A 25801-nucleotide genomic window follows, 5' to 3' on the forward strand; every position below is an offset into this window, starting at 1 on the left:
CAAGATTCGGTAAGGCATTTGTTAAAGATCCTTGAGAGAACTGGTAGAACCACAGCGGAACATTTTTTTAATAGTATAGTAGGGATGAAATCAGGCGACACGGCTTCAAGGTGTCTAGGTTTTTATGATATCACAGCAAAACAAAGCATTCAGAATATGGAAAGTGTCTGACAGAGAGAATTCACTTGATTGCACATCTACAAACTGTTTCAGGCGATAAATGTTCTAATGATAACGTGAATTCTAAGTGTGGTTGCATCATAGTTGCATGCAGTTTTATTGAATGCATCTAAAAAGAATTGAAATATTGAAAATGAAAGCAAAAAGTATAGAAGCATTGAAAAAATTTAAACAATTTTTTTTTTTAATTGTTTTAATAAAAATTCAAATATACAGTTTCTTTTTTATTTTATTGTTCCCCATTTTAAAAAAAATAATGACGACAGTGAGGTGGGCAGAGGAGGGCCCCATCATAAAACAGTCTTTACGTAGAATCATTCTCTCTTATCTTTCTCGTTTTTTTTTTTGTTGTTTTTTTTTGTTTGTTTTTTTTTAGTCCACTTTGAATTAAAAAAAAAAATTTGATTGGGGGGGGGGAAATGATTATTTCTTTTATTCAAATGAAAAGAACGAAAGTAAAATAAATAATTTAAAAAAAAAAAAAAAATTTTTTTTAAATTGCCTTTTCGGTTTTCGAAAATGTTTACAATTTTGTCTTATCTGAAACGAGAAAAGTGGAGAAAGACAGAAAGAAGAATTCAGAGAACGTGTGACTCGAATTTTATCTGAATTTCCATGATGTAGCATTCATTATAAATGAATTTGTTAGGACCAGTTTCCATGTTTCTTTTTTTTTGTTTTTTTTTTGTCTGTTATAACATTTCAAATTCTAGCATCCTTTCAAATATTAATACTTTAAGCCAAAAACAAGTAGAAGTACCCGTCTATACCAAATGAGATAATCTCTTCACAAACAAGACATCCATTATGTATTTCTTTATATGACCAAAGCTGAATAAAATATCAAAAAAAATAAAAAGGACATACAAATATAATATATAAGATTTTCATTAGATCACTGAAGTTAAGCAATATTGACTTGGTCAATATCAAATGAGTGACCATTTGGGAATATCAGGTGCTTTATCTGGGAGAACAGTAAAATCTCCCTGTGAAAAAAACTGCAAAATCTAACACCGTCATCTTTGCTGATCAGGATATACACGCAGCTGAGAACTGTTAATGAATTTAATATTTCCTAGAAACTTCCTCCTTCAACAGAAGCTGGCTCAACCTATCCAGGATGAATACTGCATCAGGTAGCATAAACGAAAGGTAGGACGACAAACTGCTACCCATCATCGTAGTTCAAGCAGATGACATTTGGTGTGCTGTATGTGTGGGAGAAGAAGGCCGATGCAGACACATGAATGTCGGTTAATAAAAAAAGAGGATCAGATTATTGAGTTGAGGTCGCATTCATTCAAATTATTCATTGTCAAGCTATACATATAAATGTGACTTTTTTTTTTTTGCTTTTTTAATTGATGTTTTTAGCTCTTAAAGAAAAGACATTCAGCATGTTATTTTGTCTGCCAACTCAAAGCCTATTGGACATTCATGACTGTAACCTTACTGGACAACTGCTGCTTTGGCTAGAGATTTTCTTTCCTCCTCTTTTCTTCACTTCTTCCCCTTTCGCTCTTTCTCTTTTTTCCTCTCTACCTATCCCTCTCTTTATAGTTGAATGTAGATCAGCCATTAAGATCATAAAGGAAGGAGAAGGCAAAGTAATAGCCAATGGAAACATTTGAAATATAATACTCGAAAAATTGTCTTTCATTAAATCTCATTTGATTGTTATGGATGACAGTGGGAGGATTTGTAAGTGCAAGAGTTTAACATCTTCGCCTTCCTTCATTTATAAAAAGTAAAATATCTATCAGGATTAAATATTAAAATAGATTGAAGTTTATGTGAACCATACATGGTTGGATTGTAGAAAGGTTTATGAATTTTATTAATGATTACAGGAGTAGCATTTGGGGGGGGGGGGAGTACCATATAAATGAAAGTTTCTATTTGTGAATAATTAGTGTCAGTTCAACTCGGTCATACTTGTAATTTATTTGCAATATTCTCAGAGTTAATATTTCTTCTGTATCCCACATTGACTTTAACCAGAACTACAATAAAAATGACCTTAAATAAGGAAACTGGATGGAACAAAAGAATATTTAAAAAATATCACTTGTCACAATTCACTTTTACCGTGTTGTCATTTCTGTTCCGTTTGTCTTTTTCTCAATTTTGTTGATATTTTTGTTTGAGTTTTTACGCATAAACACCCACGGAGCACTGAGTCGCTTTTTGCTTTTGGAATTCTTACTGTCCTTAGTGCTTATGGAATTGTTTGTGTAACTGGGAGACAGCGATGCTCCTGTGGAGGCCCGTCGGCTTGAGGAAGAATCGGTCACTGAAGCAATGTCATCATCCATTGGTGTGGCCAATTTAATTGTCAAGTGGTCTCCACTGTCACGGACCAACTGAACGAGTTCTTCATGCAAACTCCATTTTGTATCTTTCTCTCCAATTGCTACAATCAAATCTCCTTTTTTTATTCCACTTTTCTAGAAGAGAAAAGAAAAGATAAATAAAATGAATACAAAAAGAAATTCTGTAAAAAAAAAAAAAATTGCATTAGCTTTAAGATAAGACAATAATACTTGCCCAAAATTCCTCTGTATTAAAAGACAAAAATAAAAGTAAAATCTGTATGATGTACGTACCCATGATCACCAAAACATATTGCATTCCAAAATTCATATAAATTGATCAAATAGTTTTATTTTTAAATAAGAAAATACAAATTTTATGACTGATCAATGAGTAATTGTCTCATCACGCCATTTTGTAAACAAACTGACGGAACAAGGAAGAGAATCCAAATGACTCAAACTTGAGAAATTTTAGAAAGGGATTCGTAACATGGGATAGAGGGGGACATTTGTAAAACTCAAATTCATTTAAAAATGATTTTCTTATTTAAAAATAAAACTACTTGATTCATTTACATGATTTTTGGAATATAATACTTTCTTTCCGCCATGGATACATACATCATACAGAGTTTTTTTTTGTTTTGTTTTTTTAATTTTTGTGTTTTTTAATGTAAGGGGAATTCTGGACAAGCATCCAGTTTTTTTATTTTGTTTTTTTCCGAGTGTTTTATTGTACATTGAACAAATTTCCAAAATTCACTCCAATATTAAACAGAGTTTTCTGCCCTTGATACACAAAAAAAAAATTGTAAACTGTAGGGGAATTTTTACAAGCATTTTATTAAGTCATCATTGAGAATCCTGTAAGTATTTTTGTTATGTTGATTAATCGGACTATTATTCTCATCTTGAGTGTTATTAGCACAATGTTTTGGTCACTGCAACCTGCGACCTTCTTTGGGTGTTGAAAACATGCTTCTTTTTCTCTACTAAGAAAAAGAGGATTGGCTCTGCATTACAAGAATTCAAACCGTGGGTCCGTATATCATAAAGAAGGTTCAATCTTCAGGGGTCACTAAGATATGTTTTAAAGGCTTCCTATGACTCAATTTAATAACACCAAAGATGAGAATAACAGTTTGATTAATCATCATAACACAAGCATTGACATCTCATCTAAAAAATTCAGAATTCCTGTAAGTATTTGTTTATAAAACATCAGACTTATATTTACAAATGGTCCAACCTCTTCTGATACTAACAGTGACAATAGGGATATATGCATAGAATATAAAATATGGATTTAACTATGTGACAGGCATCTGTAAATGCTTTAGATAACAATACAGAAAAAAATAATGCCAAGAAGGAATAAAGAAAAATTAATAATAGTTGTAGTGTTCTGTTTCTGAAACATATTTTTCACATGGCTGCATTTAAACCTGCTAACAAAGTTACAAATCCAAATTTCCCTCTTTATATAAAGAATAGAATTTTTATTTTAACTAAGAATGAAAATATCAAAAGATACTTCTTTTCATGGGAAAACGTTTGAAATATAAATCTTGAAAAATTGTCTTTTATTAAATCTGTCCTGAGTGTTATGGGTGACAGAGAGGGCTTCTGAGTACAAGTGTAAAAGCTTCTTACAGATTTTACAAAAAAAAAAAAAAAAAATGCATTATTCAGATTTTTTGTTATTATTATTTTTTTTTTTATAGGGGAATTCTGAACAAGAACCTGAAAACGTTACACCTAATGAGCTTTATTTCTTCTTCATATCAAGCAACACTCGTCTAGCTGTAAACACTATCAATAATTCCCCCCACTCTTTATCTGTGCCTAAACCTAAACGTAGATTCCATGAACAAAGCTTCTTTCTTAGAACTGCACGCCTGTGGAATTGTCTTCCGTTTTCCTGCTTTCCGGCTCACTACAATATGGTTTTCTTCAAGTCTAACGTAAATAAGTTCTTGATGGGCCGTTCCATATAAGTTATCAAATTTACCAAATTTTCATTACTAGTGATTACTATATTGTCCAATTTCTAATGTTCACTCTTTAACCCTTATCCTTGAGTGGCCTCTTGGCCTTGATAATGTGGTGATGCCTATGTAAAAAAAAAAAAAAAAGAAAAAAAAGCAAGGTCGGTCAGACGAAAAGAAATCTTAGAGAGATATCAATCATACCAGTTATTATAGGTGCCACATGGCTTATGAAAAAGAATCTGAAGTCCTACCTAACTAATATTCCTAGTGAACCAAGTGCAAAAGGGATCCAGACAATTGCACTTAAGGGAACAACGAGGATACTAAAAAGAGCTCTTGGTTGGTTTCAATAAAAAGCAGGGCAATGTTGGCAGCTGGTTTGGCTGGCCCATACCCAGCGTTACAATATTCAAAGGAAGAAAATTAAAAACAAAATGAATACTATATAATGGATGGGTAGAATTGAAATCGCTATCTTCAGATAATCCTTCTATCTATTGTGCCACGTGTCCCGAAGGGTGATCAAAATTGAATTTTACGGTCTTATCAATCCAATTTTGTGTTCTTATCTGGTTTTCTATTATTGGGTCCATACCGAACAGTATTATATATTTTTTATTTTTTGGAATCCTGTGAGATGAGGTTTCATAATTTGTGTATTCATTTTATTTGTTGACTGTTATCCTCATCTTCACAGTTGTTGTGGTTGTCTCACCACGTTTTGGCCAACTCATCCTTGGGCCTTCTTCAGCGGTTTCAATCCTACCCAAAGCAGGTCAGAGGTTTACTTGGCCAAAACGTGGTGAGACAACAACGACAACTATGGAAGGCAGTAATTACTGGGGAACACAGTTACAAGACTCAGCATTCCTATCCTGTCACGGTTAACCATCTGAATAACGTTAGAGGAAGGGTTGGCCGAAACACAGTGAAACAACAACAACCATGAAGATGAGGATAAGAGTTCACAAAAAAAAATGAATAAACAAATCATGAAGCCTCATCCCAAAGGGTTAAAAAATATAAAAATAAAATAATATAAAATATATTTGATTTAAACTTCTCTAGGATATGACTGCTGCTTTTGCTTTGCATAATTTTTAATATCTTATTTCTTCTGTTGTGTGCAAAACAAATTTTTGTTGAATCGACCTCTTAAATAATCCAATTTTGCCCAGCTTGAAAAATTTCGGTAGTTTTTTATGTCCAAGAAATGACTGCCAGATTATCAAAACTCATTTTAGTCTCTCCACCAAGAAAATGTTTTTCTATCTTAACAGCATGAAAAACCGACTTTGGAATCTAGTGGAGAATGTCCTCTTCCCTTCCTTGCAACCTCTTTCTCACAGAAAAACTTGCTAGTCTTTCTCTACTCTATCATTATTTTCATGGTAGCTGCTCAACTGAGTTCCAGTTTATCAATCCTGCTGTATAACTGAATCCATTTGATAAACCAAGTAAATCTTAATAAAACGGACATCGTACGCTATTAAAAAAAATAAAAATTACATGGCAATAAGAGTAAAAAGCATAAAATCATCTAACCTATATTATTTGAATGATAAAGAAATCATCTAAGTTGAATTATTTTAATTTATTCAAACTACTATTCTCATCTTGAGTGTTATTCGCACAATATTTTGATCAATGTAACCTCTGAACTTCTTCAGGAGCATCTTGTAGAATTCAGGAATCTGCAAAGAATTTCGAATGGAACCATTTATTTAATTCACCCTCGTTCCATCAACCATGATTGGTTGTAAGTAATTCGCAGTTGTATTTTGAGTGTCGCCTGCACTAACTCATGGCATAGTGGATAAACTACTTGGTAAAATTCACTTGTAAGTTATACACTTTATTCTGGAGGTTGAAAGTTCAATCCTCGGTGCAGGCAATACTTAAAATATAATTGTGAATTACTTAGGATTTCTTACCAATGTGTTTGAAATTCTGTGCAAATTTCTGTGCTCGATAGAAACTTTTTTGAGTTAAACAGGATATGCCTGAAAAGGGTTGGAGATTACATCAATCCAGAGATTTTCATGGTAACTGATTTAACCACCTGTGCAAATTACACTAAAGTAGTCCAAAAAATAACAGTAGTCCAAATGATCCAAATAATACGAATTAGCAATTCTCATTTAAAAAATTAGTAATCATTTAATCCCCATTTCAAAGATTCAGAAACATTAAAAAAAAAAAAAACCACATTAAATTCATATATTAAAAAAAAACTTACTTCAGCATTTGTATCTGGTTCTACTTTATTAACTCTAACAGGTGCATCTCCTCGAATACTGAAGCCATAACCTTGTTTTGCATCTTTTTCCAAGTGTATGGTACGTGGGGCTGACCACACACAATTTGCGCAGAAGATGTGATTTGGACCCTAAAATGAAATAAATAAGAAACACTTAAAAAAAGAAGCACAGCATATTTTGACTTTGGAAATTATAGAAAGTCTGACACCAACTCCCACTTAAGAAATCTTTCACTTGTAATATAAAGCCAGCGTTTTTATTGTTTGTTTGTCATCCATAACCTTTTTTCTACAAAATCAATATTTGATTCTGATTTGTCCATTTTTCTTGTGAACTGTTGAACTACATTGTTAAGAATAAAATATAATTTGATTTGATTTCTTCTATAAAATACTCCATCCATGTAGGAATTATTTTCAAATGACCACCATTTTAAAAAAAAGGGAACATAACTGTATTTCAGAAGTCAGGCTGTTACTTGTATCCACATTGATGAATTTGATCCTGGTTATTTTTTTGTGTCTTGTTTAGTTTACAGATACGTGTGCATGTGTGTTACCGTTAGAGATGCAAACTGGATTTTGTGTATCATATTAGAGTTCTGTCTGAGCCTTCATATCTTTTGGTATGATGGGCTTTATTGTTTCTATGCAAAATGGAGAATTGTGTTTATCTTTAAGTGTATTGTTCTACAAGTTGGATTTTTTTAAATTATAAATGTGGTTTTTCATACATAATTTTATGTTTATTGGCTAGATAAATGTATAAAGATTCTTGTAAAAATAAACTTTATTCACTTTTATTCTTTAGAAAACAATATTTTTACAGTATGCCACACAGATTTATCAAAAAAGTTACTTTTGTTTTAGACGCAAAACATTAACTTCAGTTCTGTTGTTGGATTTAAAAAATAATAAACATGGTTTTTCATATGTAATTTTATGTTTATTCTCTAGATAAAAATGTACAAATAATTTTTTTTTCTGTAGAAATTTGTTTTTATGACGGAATGAAATTTGGCTCACTGGTGTACTTTTTGTGCAAAACAAAATGGCAGATTGAAATCTAGCATCCTGGCGTGCTGGCATCCCAAAAAAGAATTGCAAATTATTTTACGTTAAATTTATATTCAAAACTGATCTTCAACTTTAAATACTAAAATGATTGCTTTTCTTTCCAGCAAGTTTTTTAAGGGTTTCACACGTAATCATCTATAAAAGTAATATTTCATTTTGGAATGGGGATTTAGCTGAGAGTGTTAATCAACAAATTTGTCATTATTATTATTATTATTATTATTATTATTATTATTATTATTATTAGCATCTCATTTTTATTTTTGTTGTTTTTACAGCAAAGCAAATAATTTAATAACTCACCAAATTTTTATAATGAAAATAAAACTTTAGCTTCATTCATAGAGAGAAGGCATAGAATAGTTAACAAAGCTTACACCCATGTTAAAAAATGATTTTCCAAATAGTAATTTTATTATTTAGAAATTCGTTCATAACAATGGGAGAAATATTTTCTTCTTACATCATTTTTTTCATTTTGCCTTTTGCCTATCAATCGTTGACTATTTTCAACTGTTTATGAAAACTTTCAAGTAGTGTGTTGTACACTAACGATGAACTGATACAATCTGGTTTTGTTTTAAAATCAAAATTAATTTTTTGTTGTCTTACAATTTTCAATCAATTATAAGGAAAACATTTGAGAAAAAATATATACAAAAATTACCCAGGCTTCGATGTAATAATTTGAAAATTTACAAAAAAACAAAAAATCTCTAATTAAATATTTATGAATTTTAAAAGAAAGAATTGGAATCGGAATCGGGAATCATATCGGAATCGAAATTTAGAACAAAATTGGTAATTGTATTGGAATCGGGAAAAATTTTGGAATCGTCCCCTCACTAATATATATATATATATATATATATATATATATATATATATATATATATATATATATATATATAAGTGAAAATGTGTGTGTGTGTGTCTGTGTGTGTGTCAGTGTGTGTGTCTGTGTGTGTGTCTGTCTGTGTACACTTCCCTACCAGATAACTGTCAATTTTTGGTCTGCAGACTCGAGATTTGTACCTAAGGGGTATTGAGATTTGGGAAAATCTTTTTAATCAGTTTTCGGCCAGAAATTTGGCTGTCAAGAGGTCAAAGTTCAACGATTTGACCTTTGAGAACTCTACCAAACTCCTCCAGCAATTTAAGGTCTAGACACTTGAAATTTTAGATATCGGTTACTTGGACATGGATCTAACTTTATAATTCGATTTGAACCAAAAATAATAAATGTTAAGGGGTCATAATTGGCGTCAAAGTTTTAAAAAATCGACCTCTTCAGTCTATCAAATTATTCAGTCAATTTTAGGTCTAAACATTTGAAATTTTACATATAGTGTATTGAGACATAGAGCAAGCTTTTTAATCGTTTTTTTTTCCCCCTGAAAATTTGGCTTTCAAGAGATCAAAGTTCAAAAGATTTGACCTTTGTGGTCTCTAGCAAACTATTAAGCGAATTTTGGGTCTAAACATTTGAAATTTTACATAAAGGTTATTCAGACATGCAGCAAGCTTTTTAATCAGTTTTTGCGCGAAAATTTGGCTGGCAAGAGGTAAAAGTTGAAAGAATTGACCTTTGCAGACTCTACCAAACTCCTCAGCCAATTTTGGGTCTAAACACTCGAAATTTTAGATGTAGGTTACTTGGAGATGAGTCAAACATTTTAATTAAATTTGAGCCCAAAACTATAACTGCTAAAGAGTTGAAATTGGGATCAAAGTTTAAAAAATTAACGTCTGCGGTCTCTACCAACTTTTCTCTATGGTAGTTAAGGAAGCTTATTATACAGAAAGGTATTACCATACATATGCACACTTTTTAATATATACATATGTACATAAAGTTATGAAGAGTACATAAGGCCCGAGCAAAGCCGGGAGGAACTGCTTATATATATATATATATATATATATATATATATATACTAGCAAAAGTAACCGTCGTTGACTGGGTTCAAAAACAGCCTACAGAAAATGGACTCTGATTTATGAAAGTATGATAGGTTATGAAAAGGAAGGGTTGTAAAGAGATAGCTTCGAATTTGGGGGTATCAAAACCAAAGCAAAATATGATGAAAGTAAAAATAAAATAGATAAACCCATAATTTATTATACCATACCTGCTCACACTGAAACACTTATGGCAATGTTCTGTGGATATATATTAAAAACCTTGTTAAACTTTGTGACATATTTACATTCTATGGAGGTCAGGCGCAAACGTACACCCCATAATTTTATTATACCATATTCCTTCAAACTGAAACATAATTATCAAAGTATACTTATGCAGATAGATATGAAAAGTCTTTATTAAAGTTTGTGCCTATTTCCATTCTATGGAGGCTAAGCACGAACGTAGACCCCACAATTTTATTATACCATCCCTATTTAAATTAAAACATACTTATCAAAGTAGTATTATGTGCATCTATATCAAAAACACTTGTAAAGGTTTTTTTTTTCATTTTTAAATTTTTTATTTCCATACTTTGTGGACCAAGCGTGAACGCAGACCCCACAATTTTAATGAACCACCATTCTACCACATCAAACATACCCATTCCTGTGTCTCGATACATCTTCTATCATTATATGTGATTAGTTTTCTATAATAGTCAACCATATACGAGCCTATTCGTGACCAGACACACACACACACACACACACACACACACACACACACACACACACACACACAGAGAGCTGTATATGATATATATATATATATATATATATATATATATATATATATATATATATATATATATATATATATTACCCTTCACCAGACTATCCATTCACGTGAAATCACTTTTTTATTCATGCTATTCCCTCTGCTTCACTTTTTGTTATCAAGTAAGATCTATGACTTACTTGTAGTTTTATCAAATACTTTTGCAAGCAAAATTCGATCCTGCATTTTGCTAAATCCTACCCTCTCATGAGAATGAAAATATTTCTTCGAAACTCCGTGGATTAAGGACTATCCACTTATTTAGTGTTTCCTTTTTAAAATTAAATATGTTTTTTTAACTCTTTTTCAAAGTGTTTTTAACATGTTTTATTAACTACTTATTCTTTCATATATATATATATATATATATATATATATATATATATATGTAAATTATATTAAAAAAATACAAGGAGTGGTATACATTGTACAGGATCACCCTAGTTTTATTTTTTGTGTGTTAAGTCTTAAAGACATCAGGATATGATAATAAACTGATTAAGTAATATTACTTAGTAAATCAAACATTACTTAGTTAAATATTACTTAAAGCAAATCTTTAAAAAAACAAACGAAAAGTCACCCCCCACACACACACGTTTTGAAGTGTTTCTATGTATTTTTCAAATGCTTAGAACTTATAAACCCACGCCTACCTCATTCCCTCTTTTTGCCCCCCCCCCCACCAAAGTTGAAAAAAATGCTAATGATTACATATGTCGCTACGTCGCCAAGAAATGAAGTCTCATTTTATGTTAAATTTATATAGAAAAGTGATCCCTCACTCTAAAATATTAGATTTTAATTACTTTTTTTAAAAAATTCCTCCTTTTATATTATTTTTAAAAGCCGTTGAAACGTATTAGCCCCCCAAAAGTAAATTTTTATTCCTTTTTAGGGAGTAACCTACGTTGGGTTCGGTCATAAAAAAAAAATCTCTAACATATGTAAATTGATCAAGTATTTTTTTTACATTAGAAAAACATTTTTTTTTTGTTTTTTTGTTTGAAAGCAATTCCAACTTGCTGTGAAAAATACAAATAAAGTAATCGTAAATAAATAATTTTAGGCACGAATAACATATATTTTTTTTTAATCAAGTTCTAGTTTTAATCATGCACAACTTAGGCAAAGAAAATTTTTTTTAAATATGTAGGTGCACCTGAACAATCACCATATAAAACTATAGTTTTTTCCTTTTCGTCTTTTTTTAACTATTTCTGCAGATTATTATCCATTGGACACTAAGCTACCAGATTATAAAAAAAAACAATAGTTAAACATTTGGAAGGGGGTTCAGTTTTACATACAACGTTCTAGTAAATCGATCTCCAATTTTCAGAACCGATTTACAGCCCCAACTTGATGTTGGCTCCTTCATCCTCCCCCATGTCGCCATTATTATTATTATTATTATTATTATTATTATTATTATTTATTTATTTATTTATTTACGACTTTTTAAAAGGTGCTTTTGCATTTAACAACTTACGCTATTTTTTAATAGTATTTTCAAGTTAAATTCAAGTTTTACACTATCTTTTTTATTAAATTGTTAGGTGAAAGTACAGAATAGTTACAGAACACCCCCTTCCCATGTTAAATAATAGGTTTCTAAATAATAACGCCATTATTTCAGTGCGGGTCATTAAATGCAAAAGTATCTTTTTTTAAGTAATTACGTGTGAATTCATATAAACAAACGCGTGGGGGTGGATAGCTAAAATATCTTGTATATAAGAGGAGTGTAATCCATTGAAAAAAATTGAGAAAAATAACGAAAAGAAAAAATTAAAGGAGGGAGTGTGCATTATACAGGTCCACTCTAGTTTTTGTGTGTGTGGTAATGGTGGTGGAGGGTCAACAGTTTTAATAATATCGGGAGTAATATTTAATGGTGAAATTGTATAAATTATAAAAATAAATTTTATTTATATTGTTTAAAATGAAAAATAAAAAGGTTCATATTGTTTAATATGAAAAATAAAAAGGTTTATATTGTTTAAAATTAAAAATAAAAAGGTTTATATTGTTTAAAGTTATAAAAACTTCTGTGTATATTGTTTAAAATAAATAAAAGTGTTCATTATTTTTTTAAAAAGTTTTGTTTATATTGTTTATTTTTGAAAAAGAATTTCTGCTTATGACTTTGTTTTTTATTTCTTCACACATGCGCATCGTAAAGCGGAAGCAGAAACATGATTTCAACGCCCAAGCAAGACGACTTGAGTTTTATAATAGATTTTATTAAATGATTAAAATCATGTTTTATTTTCTGGGACTTTCGATGTAAGAGTTCTTTATCAAAGAAGACTGCTGTGGGCAAACCATGAAAACACACAAACTGAAAAACATAAAAAAAAAAGAACAACAATCTTCTATGAAAAAGGTGTCTTATTCCAAATGGTAACATTCAATGCTTGTAAGACTAAGCTTGTTTCCTTTAATAATTACAAGAAACTTTTTCAACCACCAATAGCTATAGCTAATGATACATCACCTGAAAATACTTTGTTCAAACTCCTCGCCTTAACATTTACAGTGAACATGAGTTGGAACAGATACACTAGGGGCACTGCAATGGCTGCTGTGAGGAAGGTGGGCTGTATTTATTTGCTTCCCCACTGAGCAAATTAGGCACAAGGCCGTTTTTTAATGTGGAGAGAGAAGGGGAGGGGGAAGGGAAAAGGGGACCAGCTCTCGAGAGGTGGGAAATGGGAGCTGGATAGTGATTTGCCAGCTGGCCCAACTAGGGTTGCCCCTACATGGACCAGAAGATTGCCACAAGGACAATGGTCTTTGCTTGCAGCATCTGCCAGAACAGATACTACACTGTGATCGTCTTTGCTTGGCCCGAAGGCCACAAAAGTGCCCCCGCGGTGGGGCGGGTTCTCTCTACCATGCTAGAAAGTTACTTATACCTGAAAGTATCTTGTACCTCTACAAGGCTACCATCTGCCCATGTATGGAATATTTTTGCCATATTTGGCCTGGTGCATCTGCTACTAGTCTTTCACTCCAGGACAGGGTTCAAAAGAGAGCCACAAACCTAATAGGTCTTGGATTGAAAGTTAGGCTTCAGCCGCTGTCCCATCGGTGAAATGTTGCATCCCTCTGCCTGTTTTACAAGTATTTTAATGGTAGATGCTTCAACCAACTGCAAGCCCTTGTACCCCTTTGACATAAATATCCCTGACAAATCTGACAAGCAGCAAAATCCCACCCCTACACAGTATAGATTCAGATGCCAGAAAGCCTTCTACTCTAATAGTTTCTTCCCTAGGACTGCTAGAGTTTGGAATTCCCTTCCGGGTTCCTGCTTCCCCGACTGTCTATGTATCCTTTGGATTGTCTTTGTATGCCTTCAAAGTCATTCAATATATTGCAAATTTATGAGACAGATCTGTACGGTCATTCAAAACACAAAATCAAAGGCACATTTCTGTAGTAGTAGTAGTAGTAGTAGTAGTAGATTTACTATACTGTTCCTTGAGAGTGATATCTCACATTATGATGTAGTACTGGAAGAGTCTATGATGCTGGTAAGTTTCAATTTCACAACAATAATAAAGGTCTTAATATCTAGAAAACTACTTGTCTGTCCCAAATTTAAATGTGATGTTCGTTTTCAGCATATGTGAAAACCTGTAGAAGTCATCCAGCTAACGGTGAATTTTATAATTACAGTTAAAGTAAATATATATATATATATATATATATATATATATATATATATATATATATATATATATATATATCTAAAGGGCAAATGATAACAAAAGTGCAGAGAAAAAAAAATGGAATCATCATCATCATCATCATCTGTTATCATTCACCCTTTATTCACATTAGTCGCCCTTCCTCCATCCATCTAAAACATTCATGGATAGATGATGACAAGATAACAAACATCATCGTAAGAGTTCTAACGGTATCTGGATAGAGAGATAGATGATGTGGTTTAGTTTCTTATATCTGTGTTTTTTGGTGTGAATCATGAAACTCACCAATGCTTGAAAGAAATCACAAACTGTATTTTGGGAAAAGGGGGGCGTGATGCAATAAACCTCAAATCCAGGTTCCGGTATAATGGAAGGCACTTTTACGTAATCACTGAAATCATCTTCGTCTTCAAGACTTTCAAATCTTTTCAGGGCTCTGCAAGGAAAAGAAGAAAAAGATGATATGTATATCTATGACAAGATATAAAAACAAAAGAAGAAAATAAATAAAAAAATGATTACAAATTTGTTTTTGAGTTAATTACTCATCCATGGAAATGACACAAATTTCAATACCAAAATTGATAGACATTCATAAATTGTTTTTATCACACATAAACACCCGCATCTATGACTGGAATTTTTGAAGATCTCCAGCATCCCAATAATCACAGAAGTTACTTGGATGATGAAAAAGTATTTTAGAAACTACTTGGTGGATATAACTTGTGAAGCATGTGCTAGAGCAATACAAATAATCATGCTTAAAAGGACAGTCAGAATCCAATAAAGATCTCTTGGTTTTAGGTTTGAGATGGTAAATAAATGCTTAACATCCAAATCTTACCTAAGAACATTGCCAGGCACATACAATACCTTCATGTGAAATTTGATAAAAAGCCACCCAACCATTTTCGAGTTCATAGGGAAGGAACTCACACTCTCTCACACACACACACACACACACACACACACAGTTCCTTATATATATATATATATATATATATATATATATATATATATATATATATATATATATATATATATATATTAGAAGAATACTTGTTCCAGACTGCGTAAAAGTAATTTCCTGAACAGAACAGTTTTCCAATATTTTATGCCCCTTTATGAAGATTAAAATCAAGATATAATGATATTAAAACTTGTCTAGAATCCTTATTTTAATTTTAATCAAAATCCATCATATTACTTTGATTTTAGAAAATGTCTAAAATTTAAGACTTTAACTTCAGGAATCTTAAGAAGTTGAAATTCAGAGAATCTTTTTTCATTATGGATTAAATTCAATGCAAATCTAAAAAAATTAAATTTCCAAATGCGAGTGTGTGCCTATGACCCTTCCTCCACTTCCAAAAAGACCCCCCCCCTTTAAAATGCTCCAAATTAATTGAAATTTAAGAAATATCTATTATTTGATGTCTTAATACCGATTGTTATAATTTCAAAAAAATATCTGAGGTATCTAAATTTCACAAAGGATTTCCACTTCCTTTTTATCAACTTTGCATAAAAGTAAATTAAACTAAATCCATAACGATCTGTTCATTAGTTTAGGAGTGAATCCTGCACATACAAATATATAAACGAATAAAAAATAACTAACTTTTTCTTTTTTTCGTTTTTGATTTTCTTCTTTACAATTTATTCCCCAGTTGGTGAAGTTATCTATATTAAATAATCGAATACCCAAATGCAATTCTTTTCTGGTGATTTTGGAAAAATGTATCTTATTAAAAGATTTATAGGTGATAAACACTATGATAGAGATTCATAGAGAAATGGTAAGAGAGAGAGAGATAGAGAGAGAGAGGGGGGGAAGAAAAAGAAGGAGGGAGACAGAGGCAGTTATTTACTTCTTTCCAACCACAGGAAGATTTGACACAAGGTCAGAAGGTGGGAAGAGTCGTTAAGCCAGTGCCCCTAAAAAAGAAGCACTTTGGCCTAGCAAAATTTGTCTGGACAGCTCCCTCGGCATTCTTTGGTCAGGGCGCCTCAAGCAGTAAGCAATGAACTTACTCCACCCGAAAACAAGGTGGCAACGCTTGGAAGGATGGACATTCTATGTACTACTGAGGATGGATACCTCAGTCCGACAGGTAAAAGGACAATGAACTAACCTAGAACCTGTCAGGCTGATTGTTGAGAATGAATCGTTGACTGGTATTACTGCCCATGTCTATACGCAACTAAAGCAGCGAGAAGACCACCCTTGTTCTAACTGTTGAGGTATCAAGAGAGATAAAGTATAGTGTTTACCTTTCGTATTCTTTTCTAAGCACCCCATGGAAAATGTCAATCTTTCGAAGCTGCTTGCAAAGGTCATGAGTGTTGAGTGCTTCTTCTAAGAGCAAAATACATTCTCGATAGTGGGCTTTACCTGAAAGAAAATCGATTGGAATTTACCTTTTGTTTTAAAAAGAAAAAGAACTTTAAATAAAGGAAACGATCACTTTAGAAGCATCATTATTAAAATAAAAAAAAAAGGACTTTAAAGAAAACGATCACTTTAGAAGCATCATTATTAAAATAATAAAAAAAAGAACTTTAAATAAAGAAAACGATCACTTTAAAAGCATCATTATTAAAATAATAATAAAAAGAACTTTAAATAAAGAAAACGATCACTTTAGAAGTATCATTATTAAAATAATAAAAAAAAGGACTTTAAAGAAAACGATCACTTTAGAAGCATCATTATTAAAATAATAAAAAAAAGAACTTTAAATAAAGAAAACGATCACTTTAGAAGCATCATTATTAAAATAATAAAAAAAGAACTTTAAATAAAGAAAACGATCACTTTAGAAGCATCATTATTAAAATAATTAAAAAAAGAACTTTAAATAAAGAAAACGATCACTTTAAAAGCATCATTATTAAAATAATAAAAAAAGAACTTTAAATAAAGAAAACGATCACTTTAGAAGCATCATTATTAAAATAATAAAAAAAGAACTTTAAATAAAGAAAACGATCACTTTAGAAGCATCATTATTAAAATAATAAAAAAAGAACTTTAAATAAAGAAAACGATCACTTTAAAAGCATCATTATTAAAATAATAAAAAAAGAACTTTAAATAAAGAAAACGATCACTTTAGAAGCATCATTATTAAAATAATAAAAAGAAGAACTTTAAATAAAGAAAACGATCACTTTAGAAGCATCATTATTAAAATAATAAAAAAAGAACTTTAAATAAAGAAAACGATCACTTTAGAAGCATCATTATTAAAATAATAAAAAAAGAACTTTAAATAAAGAAAACGATCACTTTAGAAGCATCATTATTAAAATAATAAAAAGAAGAACTTTAAATAAAGAAAACGATCACTTTAGAAGCATCATTATTAAAATAATAAAAAAAGAACTTTAAATAAAGAAAACGATCACTTTAAAAGCATCATTATTAAAATAATAAAAAAAAGAACTTTAAATAAAGAAAACGATCACTTTAGAATCATCATTATTAAAATAATAAAAAAAGAACTTTAAATAAAGAAAACAATCACTTTAGAAGCATCATTATTAAAATAATAAAAAAGAACTTTAAATAAAGAAAACGATCACTTTAGAAGCATCATTATTAAAATAATAAAAAAAAGAACTTTAAATAAAGAAAACGATCACTTTAAAAGCATCATTATTAAAATAATAAAAAAAAGAACTTTAAATAAAGAAAACGATCACTTTAGAAGCATCATTATTAAAATAATAAAAAAAGAACTTTAAATAAAGAAAACGATCACTTTAGAAGCATCATTATAAAAATAATAAAAAAAGAACTTTAAATAAAGAAAACGATCACTTTAAAAGCATCATTATTAAAATAATTAAAAAAGAACTTTAAATAAAGAAAACGATCACTTTAGAAGCATCATTATTAAAATAATAAAAAAAGAACTTTAAATAAAGAAAACGATCACTTTAGAAGCATCATTATTAAAATAATAAAAAAAGAACTTTAAATAAAGAAAACGATCACTTTAGAAGCATCATTATTAAAATAATAAAAAAAGAACTTTAAATAAAGAAAACGATCACTTTAAAAGCATCATTATTAAAATAATAAAAAAAGAACTTTAAATAAAGAAAACGATCACTTTAGAAGCATCATTATTAAAATAATAAAAAAAGAACTTTAAATAAAGAAAACGATCACTTTAGAAGCATCATTATTAAAATAATAAAAAAAGAACTTTAAATAAAGAAAACTATCACTTTAGAAGCATCATTATTGAAATAATAAAAAAAGAACTTTAAATAAAGAAAACGATCACTTTAGAAGCATCATTATTAAAATAATAAAAAAAGAACTTTAAATAAAGAAAACGATCACTTTAGAAGCATCATTATTAAAATAATAAAAAAAAGAACTTTAAATAAAGAAAACGATCACTTTAGAAGCATCATTATTACAATAATAAAAAAAGAACTTTAAATAAAGAAAACGATCACTTTAAAAGCATCATTATTAAAATAATAAAAAAAGAACTTTAAATAAAGAAAACGATCACTTTAGAAGCATCATTATTAAAATAATAAAAAAAAGAACTTTAAATAAAGAAAACGATCACTTTAGAAGCATCATTATTAAAATAATAAAAAAAGAACTTTAAATAAAGAAAACGATCACTTTAGAAGCATCATTATTAAAATAATAAAAAAAAGAACTTTAAATAAAGAAAACGATCACTTTAGAAGCATCATTATTAAAATAATAAAAAAAGAACTTTAAATAAAGAAAACGATCACTTTAGAAGCATCATTATTAAAATAATAAAAAAAGAACTTTAAATAAAGAAAACGATCACTTTAGAAGCATCATTATTAAAATAATAAAAAAAGAACTTTAAATAAAGAAAACGATCACTTTAGAAGCATCATTATTAAAATAATAAAAAAAGAACTTTAAATAAAGAAAACGATCACTTTAGAAGCATCATTATTAAAATAATAAAAAAAGAACTTTAAATAAAGAAAACGATCACTTTAGAAGCATCATTATTAAAATAATAAAAAAAGAACTTTAAATAAAGAAAACGATCACTTTAGAAGCATCATTATTAAAATAATAAAAAAAGAACTTTAAATAAAGAAAACGATCACTTTAGAAGCATCATCATTAAAATAATAAAAAAAGAACTTTAAATAAAGAAAACGATCACTTTAGAAGCATCATTATTAAAATAATAAAAAAAGAACTTTAAATAAAGAAAAAGATCACTTTAAAAGCATCATTATTAAAATAATAAAAAAAGAACTTTAAATAAAGAAAACGATCACTTTAGAAGCATCATTATTAAAATAATAAAAAAAGAACTTTAAATAAAGAAAACGATCACTTTAGAAGCATCATTATTAAAATAATAAAAAAAGAACTTTAAATAAAGAAAACGATCACTTTAGAAGCATCATTATTAAAATAATTAAAAAAAGAACTTTAAATAAAGAAAACGATCACTTTAGAAGCATCATTATTAAAATAATAAAAAAAGAACTTTAGATAAAGAAAACGATCACTTTAGAAGTATCATTATTAAAATAATAAAAAAAGAACTTTAAATAAAGAAAACGATCACTTTAGAAGCATCATTATTAAAATAATAAAAAAAAGAACTTTAAATAAAGAAAACGATCACTTTAGAAGCATCATTATTAAAATAATAATAAAAAAGAACTTTAAATAAAGAAAACGATCACTTTAGAAGCATCATTATTAAAATAATAAAAAAAGAACTTTAAATAAAGAAAACGATCACTTTAGAAGTATCATTATTAAAATAATAAAAAAAGAACTTTAGATAAAGAAAACGATCACTTTAGAAGTATCATTATTAAAATAATAAAAAAAGAACTTTAAATAAAGAAAACGATCACTTTAGAAGCATCATTATTAAAATAATAAAAAAAGAACTTTAAATAAAGAAAACGATCACTTTAGAAGCATCATTATTAAAATAATAAAAAAAGAACTTTAGATAAAGAAAACGATCACTTTAAAAGCATCATTATTAAAATAATAAAAAAAGAACTTTAAATAAAGAAAACGATCACTTTAGAAGCATCATTATTAAAATAATAAAAAAAGAACTTTAAATAAAGAAAACGATCACTTTAGAAGCATCATTATTAAAATAATAAAAAAAGAACTTTAAATAAAGAAAACGATCACTTTAAAAGCATCATTATTAAAATAATAAAAAAAAGAACTTTAAATAAAGAAAACGATCACTTTAAAAGCATCATTATTAAAATAATAAAAAAAGAACTTTAGATAAAGAAAACGATCACTTTAGAAGCATCATTATTAAAATAATAAAAAAAAGAACTTTAAATAAAGAAAACGATCACTTTAGAAGCATCATTATTAAAATAATAAAAAAAGAACTTTATATAAAGAAAACGATCACTTTAGAAGTATCATTATTAAAATAATAATAAAAAAAGAACTTTAAATAAAGAAAACGATCACTTTAGAAGCATCATTATTAAAATAATAAAAAAAAGAACTTTAAATAAAGAAAACGATCACTTTAGAAGCATCATTATTAAAATAATAAAAAAAAGAACTTTAAATAAAGGAAACGATCACTTTAAAAGCATCATTATTAAAATAATAAAAAAAGAACTTTAGATAAAGAAAACGATCACTTTAAAAGCATCATTATTAAAATAATAAAAAAAGAACTTTAAATAAAGAAAACGATCACTTTAGAAGCATCATTATTAAAATAATAAAAAAAGAACTTTAAATAAAGAAAACGATCACTTTAGAAGCATCATTATTAAAATAATAAAAAAAGAACTTTAAATAAAGAAAACGATCACTTTAGAAGCATCATTATTAAAATAATAAAAAAAGAACTTTAAATAAAGAAAACGATCACTTTAGAAGCATCATTATTAAAATAATAAAAAAAGAACTTTAAATAAAGAAAACGATCACTTTAGAAGCATCATTATTAAAATAATAAAAAAAGAACTTTAAATAAAGAAAACGATCACTTTAGAAGCATCATTATTAAAATAATTAAAAAAAAGAACTTTAAATAAAGAAAACGATCACTTTAGAAGCATCATTATTAAAATAATAAAAAAAAGAACTTTAAATAAAGGAAACGATCACTTTAGAAGCATCATTATTAAAATAATAAAAAAAAAGAACTTTAAATAAAGAAAACGATCACTTTAGAAGCATCATTATTAAAATAATAAAAAAAAGAACTTTAAATAAAGGAAACGATCACTTTAAAAGCATCATTATTAAAATAATAAAAAAAGAACTTTAAATAAAGAAAACGATCACTTTAGAAGCATCATTATTAAAATAATAAAAAAAGAACTTTAGATAAAGAAAACGATCACTTTAGAAGTATCATTATTAAAATAATAAAAAAAGAACTTTAAATAAAGAAAACGATCACTTTAGAAGCATCATTATTAAAATAATAAAAAAAAGAACTTTAAATAAAGAAAACGATCACTTTAGAAGCATCATTATTAAAATAATAAAAAAAAGAACTTTAAATAAAGAAAACGATCACTTTAGAAGCATCATTATTAAAATAATAAAAAAAGAACTTTAAATAAAGAAAACGATCACTTTAGAAGTATCATTATTAAAATAATAATAAAAAAAGAACTTTAAATAAAGAAAACGATCACTTTAGAAGCATCATTATTAAAATAATAAAAAAAAGAACTTTAAATAAAGAAAACGATCACTTTAGAAGCATCATTATTAAAATAATAAAAAAAAGAACTTTAAATAAAGGAAACGATCACTTTAAAAGCATCATTATTAAAATAATAAAAAAAGAACTTTAGATAAAGAAAACGATCACTTTAAAAGCATCATTATTAAAATAATAAAAAAAGAACTTTAAATAAAGAAAACGATCACTTTAGAAGCATCATTATTAAAATAATAAAAAAAGAACTTTAAATAAAGAAAACGATCACTTTAGAAGCATCATTATTAAAATAATAAAAAAAGAACTTTAAATAAAGAAAACGATCACTTTAGAAGCATCATTATGAAAATAATAAAAAAAGAACTTTAAATAAAGAAAACGATCACTTTAGAAGCATCATTATTAAAATAATAAAAAAAGAACTTTAAATAAAGAAAACGATCACTTTAGAAGCATCATTATTAAAATAATAAAAAAAGAACTTTAAATAAAGAAAACGATCACTTTAGAAGCATCATTATTAAAATAATAAAAAAAAAGAACTTTAAATAAAGAAAACGATCACTTTAGAAGCATCATTATTAAAATAATAAAAAAAGAACTTTAAATAAAGGAAACGATCACTTTAGAAGCATCATTATTAAAATAATAAAAAAAAAGAACTTTAAATAAAGAAAACGATCACTTTAGAAGCATCATTATTAAAATAATAAAAAAAAGAACTTTAAATAAAGGAAACGATCACTTTAAAAGCATCATTATTAAAATAATAAAAAAAGAACTTTAGATAAAGAAAACGATCACTTTAGAAGTATCATTATTAAAATAATAAAAAAAGAACTTTAAATAAAGAAAACGATCACTTTAGAAGCATCATTATTAAAATAATAAAAAAAGAACTTTAAATAAAGAAAACGATCACTTTAGAAGCATCATTATTAAAATAATAAAAAAAGAACTTTAAATAAAGAAAACGATCACTTTAGAAGCATCATTATTAAAATAATAATAAAAAAAGAACTTTAAATAAAGAAAACGATCACTTTAGAAGCATCATTATTAAAATAATAAAAAAAGAACTTTAAATAAAGAAAACAATCACTTTAGAAGCATCATTATTAAAATAATAAAAAAAAAGAACTTTAAATAAAGAAAACGATCACTTTAGAAGCATCATTATTAAAATAATAATAAAAAAAGAACTTTAAATAAAGAAAACGATCACTTTAGAAGCATCATTATTAAAATAATAAAAAAAGAACTTTAAATAAAGAAAACGATCACTTTAGAAGCATCATTATTAAAATAATAAAAAAAGAACTTTAAATAAAGAAAACGATCACTTTAAAAGCATCATTATTAAAATAATAAAAAAAGAACTTTAAATAAAGAAAACGATCACTTTAGAAGCATCATTATTAAAATAATAAAAAAAGAACTTTAGATAAAGAAAACGATCACTTTAGAAGTATCATTATTAAAATAATAAAAAAAGAACTTTAAATAAAGAAAACGATCACTTTAGAAGTATCATTATTAAAATAATAAAAAAAGAACTTTAAATAAGGAAAACGATCACTTTAGAAGCATCATTATTAAAATAATAATAAAAAAGAACTTTAAATAAAGAAAACGATCACTTTAGAAGCATCATTATTAAAATAATAAAAAAAGAACTTTAAATAAAGAAAACGATCACTTTAGAAGTATCATTATTAAAATAATAAAAAAAGAACTTTAGATAAAGAAAACGATCACTTTAGAAGTATCATTATTAAAATAATAAAAAAAAGAACTTTAAATAAAGAAAACGATCACTTTAGAAGCATCATTATTAAAATAATAAAAAAAGAACTTTAAATAAAGAAAACGATCACTTTAGAAGCATCATTATTAAAATAATAAAAAAAGAACTTTAAATAAAGAAAACGATCACTTTAGAAGCATCATTATTAAAATAATAAAAAAAGAACTTTAAATAAAGAAAACGATCACTTTAGAAGCATCATTATTAAAATAATAAAAAAAAGAACTTTAAATAAAGAAAACGATCACTTTAGAAGCATCATTATTAAAATAATAAAAAAAGAACTTTAAATAAAGAAAACGATCACTTTAGAAGCATCATTATTAAAATAATAAAAAAAGAACTTTAAATAAAGAAAACGATCACTTTAGAAGCATCATTATTAAAATAATAAAAAAGAACTTTAAATAATGAAAACGATCACTTTAGAAGCATCATTATTAAAATAATAAAAAAAAGAACTTTAAATAAAGAAAACGATCACTTTAGAAGCATCATTATTAAAATAATAAAAAAAGAACTTTAAATAAAGAAAACGATCACTTTAGAAGCATCATTATTAAAATAATAAAAAAAGAACTTTAAATAAAGAAAACGATCACTTTAGAAGCATCATTATTAAAATAATAAAAAAGGAACTTTAAATAAAGAAAACGATCACTTTAGAAGCATCATTATTAAAATAATAAAAAAAGAACTTTAAATAAAGAAAACGATCACTTTAAAAGCATCATTATTAAAATAATAAAAAAAGAACTTTAAATAAAGAAAACGATCACTTTAGAAGCATCATTATTAAAATAATAAAAAAAGAACTTTAAATAAAGAAAACGATCACTTTAGAAGCATCATTATTAAAATAATAAAAAAAGAACTTTAAATAAAGAAAACGATCACTTTAGAAGCATCATTATTAAAATAATTAAAAAAAGAACTTTAAATAAAGAAAACGATCACTTTAGAAGCATCATTATTAAAATAATAAAAAAAGAACTTTAGATAAAGAAAACGATCACTTTAGAAGTATCATTATTAAAACATTAAAAAAAGAACTTTAAATTAAGAAAACGATCACTTTAGAAGCATCATTATTAAAATAATAAAAAAAAGAACTTTAAATAAAGAAAACGATCACTTTAGAAGCATCATTATAAAAATAATAATAAAAAAGAACTTTAAATAAAGAAAACGATCACTTTAGAAGCATCATTATTAAAATAATAAAAAAAGAACTTTAAATAAAGAAAACGATCACTTTAGAAGTATCATTATTAAAATAATAAAAAAAGAACTTTAGATAAAGAAAACGATCACTTTAGAAGTATCATTATTAAAATAATAAAAAAAGAACTTTAAATAAAGAAAACTATCACTTTAGAAGCATCATTATTAAAATAATAAAAAAAGAACTTTAGATAAAGAAAACGATCACTTTAGAAGCATCATTATTAAAATAATAAAAAAAGAACTTTAAATAAAGAAAACGATCACTTTAGAAGCATCATTATTAAAATAATAAAAAAAGAACTTTAAATAAAGAAAACGATCACTTTAGAAGCATCATTATTAAAATAATAAAAAAAGAACTTTAAATAAAGAAAACGATCACTTTAAAAGCATCATTATTAAAATAATAAAAAAAAGAACTTTAAATAAAGAAAACGATCACTTTAAAAGCATCATTATTAAAATAATAAAAAAAGAACTTTAGATAAAGAAAACGATCACTTTAGAAGCATCATTATTAAAATAATAAAAAAAGAACTTTAAATAAAGAAAACGATCACTTTAGAAGCATCATTATTAAAATAATAAAAAAAAGAACTTTAAATAAAGAAAACGATCACTTTAGAAGCATCATTATTAAAATAATAAAAAAAGAACTTTAAATAAAGAAAACGATCACTTTAGAAGCATCATTATTAAAATAATAAAAAAAGAACTTTAAATAAAGAAAACGATCACTTTAGAAGCATCAT

General features: G+C 27.1%; 1 protein-coding gene across 3 annotated transcripts in view; it reads right to left on the reverse strand.

Moving 5' to 3' along the window:
• Positions 1 to 395: 395 nt before the first annotated feature.
• LOC145284490 (rhophilin-2-like) overlaps positions 396 to 25801 on the reverse strand; it is a 295213-nt gene continuing 269807 nt past the window's right edge. For all 3 annotated transcript variants that reach the window (XM_080133364.1, XM_080133365.1, XM_080133366.1), the window contains 4 exons: positions 16575 to 16695; positions 14583 to 14733; positions 6729 to 6878; positions 396 to 2630 (listed from right to left, as the gene is read on the reverse strand). In XM_080133364.1, coding sequence (XP_079989490.1) covers positions 2268 to 2630; positions 6729 to 6878; positions 14583 to 14733; positions 16575 to 16695 — 785 coding nt within the window. In that variant the 3' untranslated portion in view covers positions 396 to 2267. The remainder of the gene's footprint in view (positions 2631 to 6728; positions 6879 to 14582; positions 14734 to 16574; positions 16696 to 25801) is intronic.

The sequence above is a fragment of the Euprymna scolopes genome, chromosome 9, assembly GCF_053919585.1.
Source record: "Euprymna scolopes isolate OS-2025 chromosome 9, ASM5391958v1, whole genome shotgun sequence".
In the NCBI taxonomy this organism is placed as follows: Eukaryota; Metazoa; Mollusca; class Cephalopoda; order Sepiida; family Sepiolidae; genus Euprymna; species Euprymna scolopes.